The sequence below is a fragment of the Chenopodium album genome, chromosome 17, assembly GCF_948465745.1.
Source record: "Chenopodium album chromosome 17, dcCheAlbu1.1, whole genome shotgun sequence".
In the NCBI taxonomy this organism is placed as follows: Eukaryota; Viridiplantae; Streptophyta; class Magnoliopsida; order Caryophyllales; family Amaranthaceae; genus Chenopodium; species Chenopodium album.
The window spans coordinates 33,811,014-33,825,907 of NC_137850.1; the positions used below are offsets into that span (position 1 = coordinate 33,811,014).

The window sequence follows — 14,894 nt, forward strand, 5'->3', positions numbered from 1 at the left end:
GAAAATTGAATAGAGAAGACAAGGGAGGGGAGAATTTATAAAAACAAAGTAATTTGGGGATGAAAAGTCAGTTTGACCCAACGGTCATTGCCACGTCATGTTGAAACCGGGTATTGTAGGTCACATTAAAAATTTACTCATTAAAAGTTAAATGGTATCAAAGGTCAACTTACTCTGGGTCAATCAAAAGGTTTGTTTATTTTGGGAAGACTGGGCAAAGGTTTGCTTATTTTTGACAAATTTTCCTATATGTTTTAAACTTTTAATAATCACTTCTCCTATACTTTCAAGCAAACCTCTATTTCCTCTTATTCATTTTCATGATCATCTTGCAATTCCATATTTTCATAACCTAATTTATACTTGCCCACCAAGTTAGCAATGCTCAATCCTTTATTTTATTATTGCTTCTCAAGTAATTCATTATCCTTTTATTTTTCATATTTAATTCTACACTTATCTACCATAATTCTCACACCCTTACACCTATAAATAGTTAAAAACCCCTCTCTTAAATACCCAAAAATCCACAAAAATTAAGGAAATGACTTTAATGCCCCCGTTATTCTTATGCATGCCTAAAGAAGTTATAGCTTTAGGATTTCTCACAATAATTCCATCTTTTCATATTGTCTCCCTAAGTGTATTCACCATTTTTATACACAAACCCACCTTATTATATTCTCTCTTACTCTATCTTACACCTACTTACGATTCTTCAAAAATTTCTTAACTATATTTAATGACATAATGTGTAAAAAAAGGAGGTAGTCTAATGCATCCCTACGTTATAAAAAGTAGAAGATAACTCTTAAGAATAGTGTGCTACCAACTATACCCTCAATGTGCTACCAACTGTACCCTCAAAAATATGTAAAAAGATGTGTACAAAAATGTGTATTTACTTTTTTACCCTCATTAATATGTTTACTCTCAATAATACATTCAATGTTTTTTTTTAATCATTAAACATATCATCAATTAATTCAAAGTTTTTTTTAACAAAAACCTTTTAATGTTTTTTTTAATAAAAATATTCTAATACTTTATACTTCATATGTTATTTTACTATTTAAAAAAAAAAATTGTATGTACGAAGAGACTGTTTACTATCAAGAGACTGTTTATTTTCACTTCTTTGTGGTCGTCCTTTAATTGCAATTATTGCTAAGCCTTATTAGCTTTTGAAATTTACATTGGTTTTTTTTAAGGCACAAAAACAACGTTATGGAATTTGAATGGGATTCATATTAAATAGTGATATTTGAGCAGAAGTTATTAAGAGGTATAAAGAACTTTAAAATCCTAAAATCAAGGAAAATTGATGATTAAAAAAAATAGAGTATTAATTATGGAGAGAATTTAAGAGAAAAAATATAACTAATTGGTTATTGCTTTAGTATTAGACTAGGTTAGATCTCGTGCCATGCATAGTGATTTATAGTTATAAACTAAATTAGCCCCGTGCGATGCACAACATAAAAAATTTCTTTGAAATAAATATATTTTACATATGTACCTCATATGAGAAAAAAAAAATATAGAAACATAATCATTAATTGCAATGTTATCTAAATCTAAATAATTTTGAACATAGTAAAAATTTAACCAAATTATACAATACAGAGTACTCTTAAACCGGGAGTAATTATATTTGGAAGGCAGATAGGTTTTATAAATCCATAATAATGTAAAAAAAAAAAAAATAACATAATATAATAATTGTCTTAAAAAAAAATATACTCCGTATATATAATTTAATAATTTAAGGTAAAAAATAAGAAGGTTTCAAAAAATAAGTAAAAATAAAAATAAGAATATGATGCCAGCAATTAATTTAGGCGGGAAATTTTTTTACCACAACTTGACATGTGTACAATTAAATAGGGGATGATGTCAGCAGTTGTTACTTTAGTTATATTTATAAATATAAGTATAGATATTAGATGGTCGTAGAAAATTAAAGAACTTACATTATTATGTTTTTAGTTACAACGAACATTTCACATATTATTACTCCGTATGAGTGTATGACCAAAAGTCACAAAAAATTCATTTGAAGAAAAACACACTAGGTATTATTAAAACATGTAAATCAATTAAGAGTTTTAAATTAACAATTGCTTAAGATATGAAGGGATGCAAATCAATTAAATATTATTTATAATAATTTTGAAATAACATTGTTAAACTTTTGAAGATTTTAAAAAATAATTGTCATAAAAGATTTCGCTGGCTTTCTTATACCTGTACAAAACCACCGCATAGGCGCACATAAACAAAATAGTACATATTAAAACTACCAGGTCTACCACCCAAACCAAAAGTGTAAGTACACGCCAATACAACTTCTCTGCAAGAGCTAGCCCTTCTTCTGAGCGCTTTGCGTGCGTAGGCCACCCTAGTGAATAATAAAATCAACACAAATTTTCATATGTGGCTAGCTACGTTATTTGTTTAAAAGTTATTTGATCAGTTAGAGATTATTTGATCTACTCGGTCGATTAGAGATTACTCGCCAGCCAAAGGTTATCCGGTTAGTGTTTGGGTGTCGCTAGGTACACCAAAAATGCACCATAAAATCAAATTAAAAGCTTCCACTAGGCGAAGGAGAGGAGAAAAAAAAAAAAAAAAAAAAAAAAAATCCCCAAATCGATTAAAAACAATAAACCAAAAAATAATAAAAATCGCAGATCTGCAGCAGCAGCAGCAGCTTCTTCTTCTGTGAGTACAAGTTCGTCAAACATCACCAAACACCCCCAAAAAAATAAAAAATCCAACTGACATACAAATGACAATGTATAGAAATCCAATTTCTGAATCCCATGGTTTTCATTTTCTCTCTCCTCTGAACTGAAATGCAGCCAGGAATTGGAACTTCTTCATCATCATCGCCATTTTCGTTGAGTCCTTTACCTTTCATTTACAGTATTAATGGCGAATTAAGCAATACCTCCGTTGAAGGTTTCGACAGTTCTAGGGTTTTTTTCTTGGCTTCTTTGTGGTTGTTTCGAGGCGTTGGTGGTGGTGGTAATAGTGGTGGTTCAATGGATTTTTCTAAGGTTGGAGAGAAGATTCTGAGCTCGGTTCGCTCTGCTCGGTCTCTTGGTTTTCTACCGGCGGCATCCGATCGTCCCGAGGTTTGTTTTTTCTTTCTGACTTTGATTTTTTTGGGTTTATTGTGATAATGTGGTTAGGTTACTGTTATTAGGATTATTGGAAGCCAATTTTTTTTGTTATATTTTGTTATATGCTAATTGATGCTCTGAATTTGAGTTGATGAGATGGTGTAGAATTCTGAATTTTTTCTGGGTTTTGTTTGGTTGTTAATTTGTGATGTTTGATGCGAAATCATTGTGTTGGGCAATATTCGCTTGATTTGGCCTTGGTATGCGTCAATTGTGATTTTATGATTCAAAGATGAGAGTTGAATAAGGGGATAAAGTGGCAAATTTGATGTGATCAAATTCATCTGATAGAGTGTATTAGCTGATCAGAGCTGAGCAATCGGATTAGCTTAATTCGGCCTTGGTATACCTCGATTGAGTGTTTGTGATTTAGAGACGAATAAGGGGACAAAGCGGCAAATTTAATGTGATCAAACTCATCTGATAAGAACTATTAGCTGATCATAGCTGATAATCGGATTAGCTGGTTAATCTCTGTTTGAGATTATGATGCATGTTCAAGTCTGATAATGAGTTAATCAGCTTGTTTGAGCATTTGTCGGAGGTAGATGAGGTTTAAGTGATTGCTTTTAGGCAATTGTTGCCTGAATTTTGTTGTACCACTAAGCAGCACTAAGATTAGAAATAGATCAAGCTTCAAAGTCCAATGCAATTGCAGTTACCTTTTTTATTTCCCCTGTTTTGATTGGATTTCGGACAATATTATTTTTGTAGCACTTATTCCTACCCTAGATTACAATCAGAAATATATTATGCTAATTTTCTTAAGAATATGAAACTATATGATGGTATGATTCCCTAGTTTTCATAGGCCTTATGCTTTCTCTTAAACCTTATCTGCACCTCGTAAGCCTTGAGGACCAGTGCCATGCTTCGATTATTTCAGTAGCTAATTAGCTATACCTGTTTAAATTTTAAAATTACACTATCCTATGAACATGCATGGTGTTACACATGCCATATGGTTATTTGCATTGGGAACTATTCGTCTTGCTTAGCCTTCTCTCTTTTGGAGTTGACCTATATCAACCCAAGGATCGTTACTTAAATTATTAAATATATTTTCCTACATTCAGATAATTTAGGCAACTTACTCCGAACATGTTGATAGGTTTATGGGTTTTTGCTTCATTTAGAGAAAAATGGAATGATTATCCTTTCAGATTGAGTATGGGATGAAGCCATATAGGTAAAAATATTGATGATCAGCTTTAATTGAATTAGGTTTCTGTGTTTGAGAGGGTGGCATCAAACACTAAACCTCAATGCTCCATTGACTCTTTTCTAGTGTATTAACATCTTCTGTTGAGGCATTGGACATGTCCAAGGTTTCTACAATGTCCTTTTACTCCTTTAGATACGTATCTAAAGTTCTGGGAGTTGGAAGCAGAAGTCAAATTATACCATATAGGTAAAAATATTGATGATCAGCTTTAATTGAATTAGGTTTCTGTGTTTGAGAGGGTGGCATCAAACACTAAACCTCAATGCTCCATTGACTCTTTTCTAGTGTATTAACATCTTCTGTTGAGGCATTGGACATGTCCAAGGTTTCTACAATGTCCTTTTACTCCTTTAGATACGTATCTAAAGTTCTGGGAGTTGGAAGCAGAAGTCAAATTATACCATATAGGTAAAAATATTGATGATCAGCTTTAATTGAATTAGGTTTCTGTGTTTGAGAGGGTGGCATCAAACACTAAACCTCAATGCTCCATTGACTCTTTTCTAGTGTATTAACATCTTCTGTTGAGGCATTGGACATGTCCAAGGTTTCTACAATGTCCTTTTACTCCTTTAGATACGTATCTAAAGTTCTGGGAGTTGGAAGCAGAAGTCAAATTATACCCTTGAGCAGGAAAAAGGCTTCTTGTAAAAGATAATGCCTTTTCCCCACTCCAAAAAGAGAAAAGAGAGAAAAATGACTAACATTTAAAAAGCTGAGCTTTTCCTATTTTCATTTCTGCCTTCAGAAGCATGAGAAAGAGCATAGACAAACTTGTATTCTAATAGTATAAGATCATACACTTATGCTACATAATTGTATACATTATGTTATTGGCTCTAAAGAAGGCAATAGGCATCTACAAATTATATGGGTGGAAAAGAGAGGGGGGGGGGGGGGAAGGGTAGGGGAGGGCTATCATGATCATAAGACTACCTACATCCCTTTGTACGTATATGCCTTTTGAGGATCCTAATCCTGTGGCTTATGACACAGTCAACGAGGATTGTTGACAATTTTTTTTTTTTTTTTTTTTTTTTTTTTTTTTTTTTGTTGCCCCGGGAGGTGGGGGGTATTTTCTGTTAAGTTTGAATCGAATTTGTAGACCAGAGTAAGAAGGCTTAAGTTCTAGGGGTTTGGTAATGACAATGAGTCAATGACTCTATGGCATGGTTGTATGTGTCTTTTTTTTTTGTTTTTTTTGGGGGGGTGGGGGGAGAGGGTTTCTTTATCTTAAGAAATCCCATGACATGCTTGAGGAGCATGATAGAATTTGACTTCCCTTCTAAGACTATTTAAGGTTTTGGGCTCCTCATATAGTGTGTTTCATTGCTTGGCAGCTACAACAGAGGGGGAAGGGGGGTCTTGATAGGAAAAGAACTCAAATGTTGTAGTCCCCTATTATCTGATGGGGATCTGATGAAGGTTTAGTGAATCACCTCATACATTTCTAACTGTGGTTGCTTTTTCTGTGGCACTCAAGTTTGTCTTTGTTCACAATTACTTCAGTTTAACTGGCTAAGTGTAAGTTGCTGAAAGACTTTTGAGTGATCTATATGAATTGAAAGATTGCTGCTTCTCCTTAATCTTGTCTTTGTAACATCCTCTTCTAGTTACTGAAAAGTGTTTATTTCTAAGAGGTCTCCATGGGCATATTTTTTCAGTGGCTGCAATTATTTTTACTAATTTTTCCATTGGTGTTTGGCTTTATGCAGGTTCCTGCCAGGGCAGAAGCAGCAGCAGCTGTTGCTCGAGCTCTTGCAACTCTACCCCCTGATCAGAGGTTAAGTCTACCATCAAGTTCGGCCGAACTGAGTTCCATGTACGGAAGCAGATCTCATGATCCAGTTGTTGAGGAATTAGAAGAAGAATTTTATGAAGAGGTTTGTTGCTTCTCAGTTTTTTTAGTTCCAATTATTCTATTGTTACCTCACGTTTCTTGTTGTGTATGTAGTAGAATGCCCGAGTCGTTTTAGAATTTCGCTGCAGTTTTCATTAGTTTTTGTTTTCTTTACCCTTTTTTGTACAATTAAATATGATTTTGACATTTCTTTGTGTCAAGAAAGTGGTTTCAAGTATTGGTCTATCTTGGGAATTTGGACATATGTAACTACTTTTTGTTTCTTTTTGATTTTGCATTTTCTTGTCTATTTTGATGAGTTCCTCTTGGACATCAAGGCTTCTATTCGGAGGAACTATTTTATTATTTATTTCTCAAGGGTTCATGGTGATGATGTGATAGAATGCAATAATAAACAAATTATTTGAAGACTTCACTCTCTCACTCACTCACATTTTTACTGGAATTTGTTCACTTAAGCGAGATATTTGGTTTGGATTTTCTTTTGGAACAACGATTGATTTGATACTTAAATAAATGAAACAATGCAAAACTTTTACAGGGAAATTTTCACACTAATTAATCGATAAGATTGTAAAATAAAACATATCACTAGGCCTTTTATTTTGCTTGCCTAATTCTGTAAGCTTACTAGCCTAAAACATATTCTAAATAAAAGTTAAACACTGAAATGGGGCGAACATTAGTTGACGACAACATGTTTTAATGAACTTAGAAGACAAGCTGGAAATATAGAAGTTCAGCCTTTTCAATCTAGGTAGGAACTTGTAGTTAGCTAAGTTATGAGCCAAAACGAATCCACCCAACACCCCATACCCTTATCCTTTGCTGTCTAATTGTATTCTAAGAAAAAGGATAATCCAAACATAGCTAGCAATCAAGTTGCAACATGATGAAATATGCATAGCTTGGAATGCTATGTTGCATTGGCTGGCTCCAGAACCTCATAGCAGTTGCAGCATTTCTGTGCAAGTGGCTGCACATTCAGCCACTTTGCCACCAGGAACACCTAGAATGGGATGCTTTCATACTATGACCCTCCCCTCTAAATCTTAAAATATTGATTTTAAAAGCAAATAAAATTGTCGACAACATGTTTGAGAGGCGTTGTTGGCAACAAGATGTCTACCCTTACATGTATGTGAGATCCTTGTAATTATTGTCATTTGCCTTCCCGTAGTCTTTTGTCTTCAATATGAGGAAAGAAGATGATACTTGAAATATTTGCTGGTTGGACAAGCTATGTGCATGTTATAGTTGATAAGAATGAGAGAGTTTGGTGCTTGCTTCTTTTTAAAATATAGATCGAGATCCAAATCCAATTGTACTTTACATAAGTACCTCATATATGTGAAGGCTCTTGTAAGAAATCTTCCTTATGTGAGATCTCTGAATCTCTGTCTATGTTCTAAAATTTTACCTTAGTTTTAAAAAGCGCGCCTAGGCGCAAGGCATAGTGAGGCTCAAAGTTACAAAAGGCTCGCGCCTTTGCGCTTTTTTTCTAGGCTGCTTCTTGCGCCTTATTTTGCGCCTTATGTTGTAAAGCATTTAGAGCTATTTTGTAAGTTATTATTTTCTATAAAATACTAAGGGACTTTAGGACGGGCAGGTTAATTCATTTCGTGAGGAGAGAGAAATCCTCTATCCCCCAATTCGAATTGAAGAACCCTAGCTATTGATCACATGGCCCTTTCACCTTTTCACATAATTCAAATGTTACACTTATTGAATAGAAATTATTTTTTCTTTTCTATATGAATAAAGTGCGCCTCACCTACAAAAGGCGCGCGGTTTTGGCTTGCGCCTATGCTTCAAGGAATTTTGCAGTTTTGCGCCGTAGTGCGCCTTGCGCCCTTTAAAACTAAGATTTTTACTTATATGTTCTAAATTTTAAATTTGGCGCTCTAAATTTTTACTCACATGCTCTAAATCTTAAATGAGTTAAATTAGATGTTCTAAATTATTACTCTCATGTTTAAAATCTTAAATTAGTTGTTTAAATTTTAATTTATTTGTTCTGTTCTAAATTTTAAATTGTGTGTTCTAAGATTTTTAATCATATGTTTTAGATTTTAAATCATATGATCTAAATTATTACTTATACATTCCAAACGTTTACCCACATATGTTCTAAATTTTAAATCTGGTGTTCTTAATTTTTACTCAAATATTCTAAATCTTAAATCAAATGCTTTAAATTTAATCAGGGTTTTTTATATTTTACTCAAACATATTAAATCTAAAATCAAATGCTCTAAATTTTTACTCACATGTATTAAATATTAAATCATGTGTTCTATATATTTATTCAATTGATCTAAATATTTACTCGTATGTTCTAAATTTTTACTCGCATGTTCTAAATATTAGATTAGTTCTCATATAAGTATGGGTTCTCACTTATGGACCTATTATCAGTGGATCTCACGTCGAGGTACTGTAGAAGTGCAAAATCTGATTATCAATTTAATGCTCGCATGATCAATTATACGTCAATTCTCATCCCCTTGTTGTGGGGAATTTGATATATCTTCACTCTATTTTACTCTGTATACTATGTATTGGCTCTCTTCTGTTAGTTGTTTTTTTTTTTTTTTTTTTTTGAAAGATTCTATTAGTTATTTTAAAGATATTTTTTTTTGTTTTTGTTTTTGTATCTGATGATGGTTTCCAATTACATTATGAAATTTATTTGCCTGAATATATTTTAATTTAGTCAATTTTATGTGATATACTTTTGGTCGTATGTCGGCAGGATTTTGATCCAGTTATGTTTGTTCTGGAGCATATTCCTTCCGAAGACGATGAGTTGGAACATTACGAAACCAAGGTAAGACTTTGGTTGCTTATTGTTCTTATTTGTAACAATGCACGTTGTTAAATACTAGTTTTTGTTTGGCATAGTTGCATCTGGCACACTGGGGTAACGAGTTTATTAAAAAGCGGTCTTTTGCTTCTGAGTTTTACTTCTTCCAGTATCGATAATTTAATATATTTGCCATGCATGGGTTTAATAAATGAGATCTGAAATACAGAGTAACAATGACCCAGATATTTATAGGTCACATGTTTTGTTTAGATCACCCAATTTGATTTCCATTGGTAGTATACAAATGTAGAAACTAATACTGTATATAAAAAATGATTAAATAGTATGAAGTATACTGGAAAAGGCAACTTAGGTTATACAAAATGAGCACATCCAAGAGGAAGGTGTTAATTTTACCAAAATCAATAGTGTCTCACTTCCAATGAAGCAAAATCAATAGTGTCTCACTTCCAATGAAGCACCTCATTTTCACCCCTTTAAATTTTTTGAACTTTAGCTTGCTTAGTTTCCAACGCGTACTATGGAGAAGTGTAAAACATGCGTAATTGTTATTGACACTATTTTTTCTTGTTTTATGACTTTATCTTGATGTCACAGAAGATGATCTATCATCTGAGCTGCCTGTTGTAAAATTGATGAATTCAGTTTTGCTAAGCTTTTCTTTTCTACTTGATTACTGTCTGTTCCTTTCAGGCTACTGTTAGGCTAGCCCAACTGGAGAAAATATCTGCACATTTATCCCGCCATGTCATGGAGCATCATGAAGAAATGGGTATGCTGTTTGTTACTTTTATTATTATTTTTGTTAGCATTTCAAAAGAAGGTTAGCATAGCAAATGCATATGTTAAGTTGGATGTATGGGAACACTTTAAGGGATAGAATTTAGAATTAAGGTATTTGGAAGAAGGTTAGAGTTGCAGATGTTGAGGATGAGTTAAGAGAGAATCGGCACGTTAGGTTGGGCACGTGAGACATGTTAGACCTTAAGCAATAGATGAACTGTTAAGGAAAGCAGAGAGTTGGGATTATGGGATTTTAGATGAAGTCGGGGATGCCAAACATGATTTGAATGGAGGGTGTTAAGAAAAATGTGAAGAATCTGGTTTGTAGGAGCATATAGCTGTTGATAGAAGTGAATGGAGGCAGAGTATCTCTGTTGGGAATGACCACTAGTGATAAAATCATGATTTATGCAGCCAACCCCATCTTATTGATTTCAAGGCTTTAGCATTGTTGTTTAGTTAGTAAAATGAGTTGTAACTTGTCAATCATGTTAGTTGAAAGTTATGTATAACATCTGAGGCTGTTAAGTGTAATAAACTTCTTCTATTTTGATTGATGATTTGGGTTGAAATTTATAGACTGATATTAGACTCGAAATGTCTTTGTTTCCAGTAAGGGGTATGCAGTTGGTCAGAGAATTGGAGAAGGACTTGAAGATCGCCACCGTGATCTGCATGGTATCCATTCGAATGCAGTTTTGAAAGTTCTTTTAATGTCTACTAGCATGTTAATTGCAGGGATGGTCCAATTCAACTTTAGCATGTTGTATGATTAAATGTATTCTATATTGACTTTCTTGCAATGCAGAATGGGAGGAGGCACCTGACTTCTTCTATGCATGAGGTTTCAAGGGATCTCATTGTTACAGAAAGTTCAAGAAAGAAGCAAGTTCTCTTGGTATTGACCTTTTCCATGATTTATATATTATTTAGTTGTCTCCATATAGTCCTTAAAGACCTTGCCGTTTGTGCTTTTGCATAAAGCTAGGAGAACCATCAGAGAATAGAATGAATTATAAAATGAGAACTTGTGTATTTGTTTATCGATTTAGTTATTTATTAGTATGGAGTCTTGTGATTATAAAATTGACACCCTCTTGGTGTCTCTCCAGTACTTTTTTATCATTTGCTTTCTTTCTCTGAAATAGTCAGAATTTTTGTTTTACAATGTCTCTGAAAAAGTTGCCAAATTCATAAAATAGGTATACTTGTGAGCTGTGTTTTGTTTCCTAAATTCCCTTATCACACATAAGTTACGAAGAGACTCAAGAGATTGGGAATATTCCTATATCATAAAGGTTATTTATTTATTTATTTTTAAATTAGGGCTAGGGGGCAAGGTCACAATTAATTTTTACTGTGTGATCAATGTTAAGGACTTTTCTTTATACTATGTTTGGATTTATCTCTGAAACTTTATCAATATTTTTTTTTTTCTGAAAAAAGAAAGAGGCAAGCCTTAGTTTTTTAGCTTACCGTGTCTTTCGCATCTGAACTATTTTGCAGGATGTGCTTCCAGTATTAACAGAAATCCTCCATGCTCTGGACATGCAGAAAGAGCTTGAAATACTCGTTGAGGAAGGGAATTTCTGTAAGGTTGACTTTTGAATAAATTTCACTGCTATTCTTCTGTAATTAGATGGCTATAAATTCAGTCATCATCTACCTCATCATTATTGCTTCTGCTACAAGATTGTGTCCACTTATTTCTCACCAAAGACTACCTGATCGCAGGCATTTCAAGTACTTTCTGAATATTTGCAGCTTCTAGATACTCTTACAGAGCTTTCAGCTATACAAGAAATGAGTCGCAGTGTTGAGGTAAATATTAATTTAGTCTGGTAGAATTTTTTACCTATGTGTTAAGTTGGATTTGGAGGTGGGAAACTGGGAACATATGTTTCCCTTCCATATAAATGAAGTAGAAACTGCAAAAATACCATTATGCCTTCAAGTTTCTTCCTCTTTTTTTTTTTTTTTTTTCGTGTTTCTACAACACACCTCATCACCAATGTCGGATACATGTGACTTGTTTGGTAATGTGTAAAGTCAGTAGTAGGCTAACTTCCTCTGCTTTTGATCACTTCTGACATTTCTACAATGTACACTATCCTCATACTCTATTGTAGTATTATAATTACATGTCATAATTATCATATGAGATCTTGTCATATGTCTTAGTGTGTTCTTTATGAAATTTTAATTCTTATAATTTTTACAAATTCATAATTTAAGATTAAGGGTTGAATTTATGCATTCCCAAACGTGAAAAATAGAAAGTTGCAAGTATAAAAAAGAGAAAGTATTGATTTGTCTTGGGACTTCACAAGATTTGACATCTTTTCCTTCACTTGTTGCTTAGGTACTGATTGATAAATTGATATGATTCTTTGTATTAAAAAATTTAATTTTGTTACACTTCTTTGATTAAATTGAACTGTATTGAGATTTGAGTTGTCTGTGGATAATTGAATAATTTAATGTGATTATTATATTGTTGTATCCATATATATCTAGATTAAATGACAGTTTCAATATTAATGCACCATGTTCCTTTTTTTTATTCGAAATGTTATAATTATTGCACCGTTTCCTTATCTGGTAGGTATATTCGGACTAAAGACTATATTGTCCTCAAATTATCCTTTTATTTCCCCACTCCCATCTCTCTCCCCATCCTTGGAAGGGTAGTGTTGTCTTATTAACATTTTCTTTCTCTTTCTTAAATGGAGGAAGTATACGAGAGAATAAATGAGGTAGTTGTAAAAGGTTCTGAAACAGTTCTTTTAATGTTGTAAATAAGCTATGTTAATTCACTTTTAAAAACAACTTGGAGGGTAAACTGTTTCTTTAATTTAAGCATTTCCATTTTTTCCTCATTGATTTCATAAGAATTATCTTCTCTTTTGGTGAGTACTTAGGTAAAATTTTACTTAATGTATTTTTAAAGGGAAAAAAAAGTGATTGAATAATGCCTGTATGTGATAGCATGATGTTCTTCTATTTGTAATTAATACTTCCTCCATTTTATAACACAAATGAAAAACTTCTTGTTTCCCGCTTGCCAATGCATGTTTTTAATCATTAATATCCTTAAAAATTAATAAAATATAATTTTTGGAAAGTATAAATTTTAAGCAAATTTAACAAGCGGCCCTCACAAGATTATGATTTTCCTTACTGAAAAATCACCAAAATAGAGATTGTGTACAGAGTGAATAGTGTAAATTTTGAAGTGTTTCATCTATAAAAACGGAAGATAAAGTTCTTAAAATAGTGTAATTGGGACTTAATGCATGAAAATGATGAACCAAACAGCATCAGCTTCTTCATAAAACTATTTTATTTTTTCAAATTTATCATTTTTTCTTCTGATATGATCATGGATTTATGATGTTGCAGCCTTACCTCAACATTGTCAATGTGCATGTTGTTGCCTAATATTTTGTTGATGAAGGCTGTTACACAAATAAACACTTTAGATTTTGCTCTATAATTATTAACTCTAAATCATCTTTTTTCTTTTATATGCTTTACAGTTTACTTGTGGCTTTGATAAAGAATGATATGGTTTTCTTTTTTCTTTTTCCACGTATCAACAGGTTTGGTTGGGAAACACTCTTCAGAAGCTGGATTCTTTATTGTTACAAGTTTGTCAGGATTTCAAAGAGGAGAAATATGTAACTGTACGTATATGTTTCTTTTCTCTTTATGGATCATTGAAGTAATCTGTCATGTCATTTTTGTTTCCTGTGTCTTGTTATTAGCTGTTATCTGTATATGGCATGTAGCAGCTTGTGGTTTTCTTCATTAAGCAAGTAAACTACCTTACTAATTCAAGACTAATTATAGAAGACCTGCTGATCAATAGTATAAATCCTTGTTACTGAAGGCCAATGAAGGAAGGCATCTCATCTCGGCCTTATGACCCTAGTCAAGTAAAGTCAATGAGGGCTTTCATGAGATACATAATGTGCTATCATATGATTATAGATGTAAAATGAATGGTTTTTTGTTTTATAGGCAAATTAAACCAATTTAGTTCCAAGATTCCTTGCCTCTTGTTGCTTGATTTCATCTTATCATTTACTACTCCCTCTGTATTTTATTACTTGCTTCACTTTCCTTTTGCGGCCATATTTTATTACTTGCTCCATGTCCTTCTTTGGTATTTTTAACAATATTTTACTAATTTTCTCCCTACTAATGGTTTCATGTGGCTTTGATAAAGAATGGTATTATTTTATGCTTCATAGGTTTACACAAAATTATTTCCTTGTAAACTATTACACACCAAAACCAGTGAGTCCTAATTGATGGAGTGCTTGGCTGCTTGAGACCTCTAAACTGAAGTAGCTGTATATTATAGCAAAGTACTTATACATGATTTTAATTTTTAAATTTTGGCTGAAGATTTCAAATTAATTCACACTATGGTTAACAGTTTTCCTTTTGGTGGATAGGGAAACATTGTGATCATGAAAAAAAATAATCTGGTGGGATTTCTTTGTCCAGGTCATGAGGCTGACAAAATGTTTTGTAAATTTTGTTTTCTTTTGAGGACTTTGCTTCCCTTTTTTCAATCATTTTTCTTTTTAATTTCTCCTACATTGTCTATTTTGTTACTGATACTATACTCTTGATTCTAATATTACTCTCAGACCTAACTGTATCTAGTTTTATCATATATTGTAGGTGGTTGATGCTTATGCATTGATTGGGGATGTTTCTGGTCTTGCTGAAAAGATACAGAGCTTTTTCATGCAGGAAGTACTTTCAGAGACTCATTCTGTACTAAAGACTACAGTTCAAGAGGTAATGACTCTTAGAATTGAATATTGAATGTGTTTCTCAACATTTCTGATGTGGCTACTCTCATGTCTTTTAAGATTTTAAATTAATAACTTGAACTACTTTTGTGCTGGTTGGATTCTATCCTCCGGTTCTTTGTAAGACCCCTCGTTAAAATTTGTTGTTAGCTATTGCAAATGTAAACATATACTACCT

The 14,894-nt window shown here is 32.8% G+C and overlaps 1 protein-coding gene across 3 annotated transcripts in view; it reads left to right on the plus strand.

Moving 5' to 3' along the window:
* The first annotated feature begins 2,623 nt into the window (after window positions 1-2,623).
* The window catches only part of LOC145589596 (uncharacterized), a 29,055-nt gene continuing 16,784 nt past the window's right edge, over window positions 2,624-14,894 (plus strand). For all 3 annotated transcript variants that reach the window (XM_081646240.1, XM_081646241.1, XM_081646242.1), the window contains exons 1-10: window positions 2,624-3,140; window positions 6,129-6,296; window positions 9,030-9,104; window positions 9,798-9,876; window positions 10,501-10,565; window positions 10,696-10,785; window positions 11,394-11,483; window positions 11,622-11,708; window positions 13,490-13,573; window positions 14,583-14,702. In XM_081646240.1, the coding sequence (XP_081502366.1) occupies window positions 2,859-3,140; window positions 6,129-6,296; window positions 9,030-9,104; window positions 9,798-9,876; window positions 10,501-10,565; window positions 10,696-10,785; window positions 11,394-11,483; window positions 11,622-11,708; window positions 13,490-13,573; window positions 14,583-14,702 (1,140 nt within the window). In that variant the 5' untranslated portion in view covers window positions 2,624-2,858. The remainder of the gene's footprint in view (window positions 3,141-6,128; window positions 6,297-9,029; window positions 9,105-9,797; window positions 9,877-10,500; window positions 10,566-10,695; window positions 10,786-11,393; window positions 11,484-11,621; window positions 11,709-13,489; window positions 13,574-14,582; window positions 14,703-14,894) is intronic.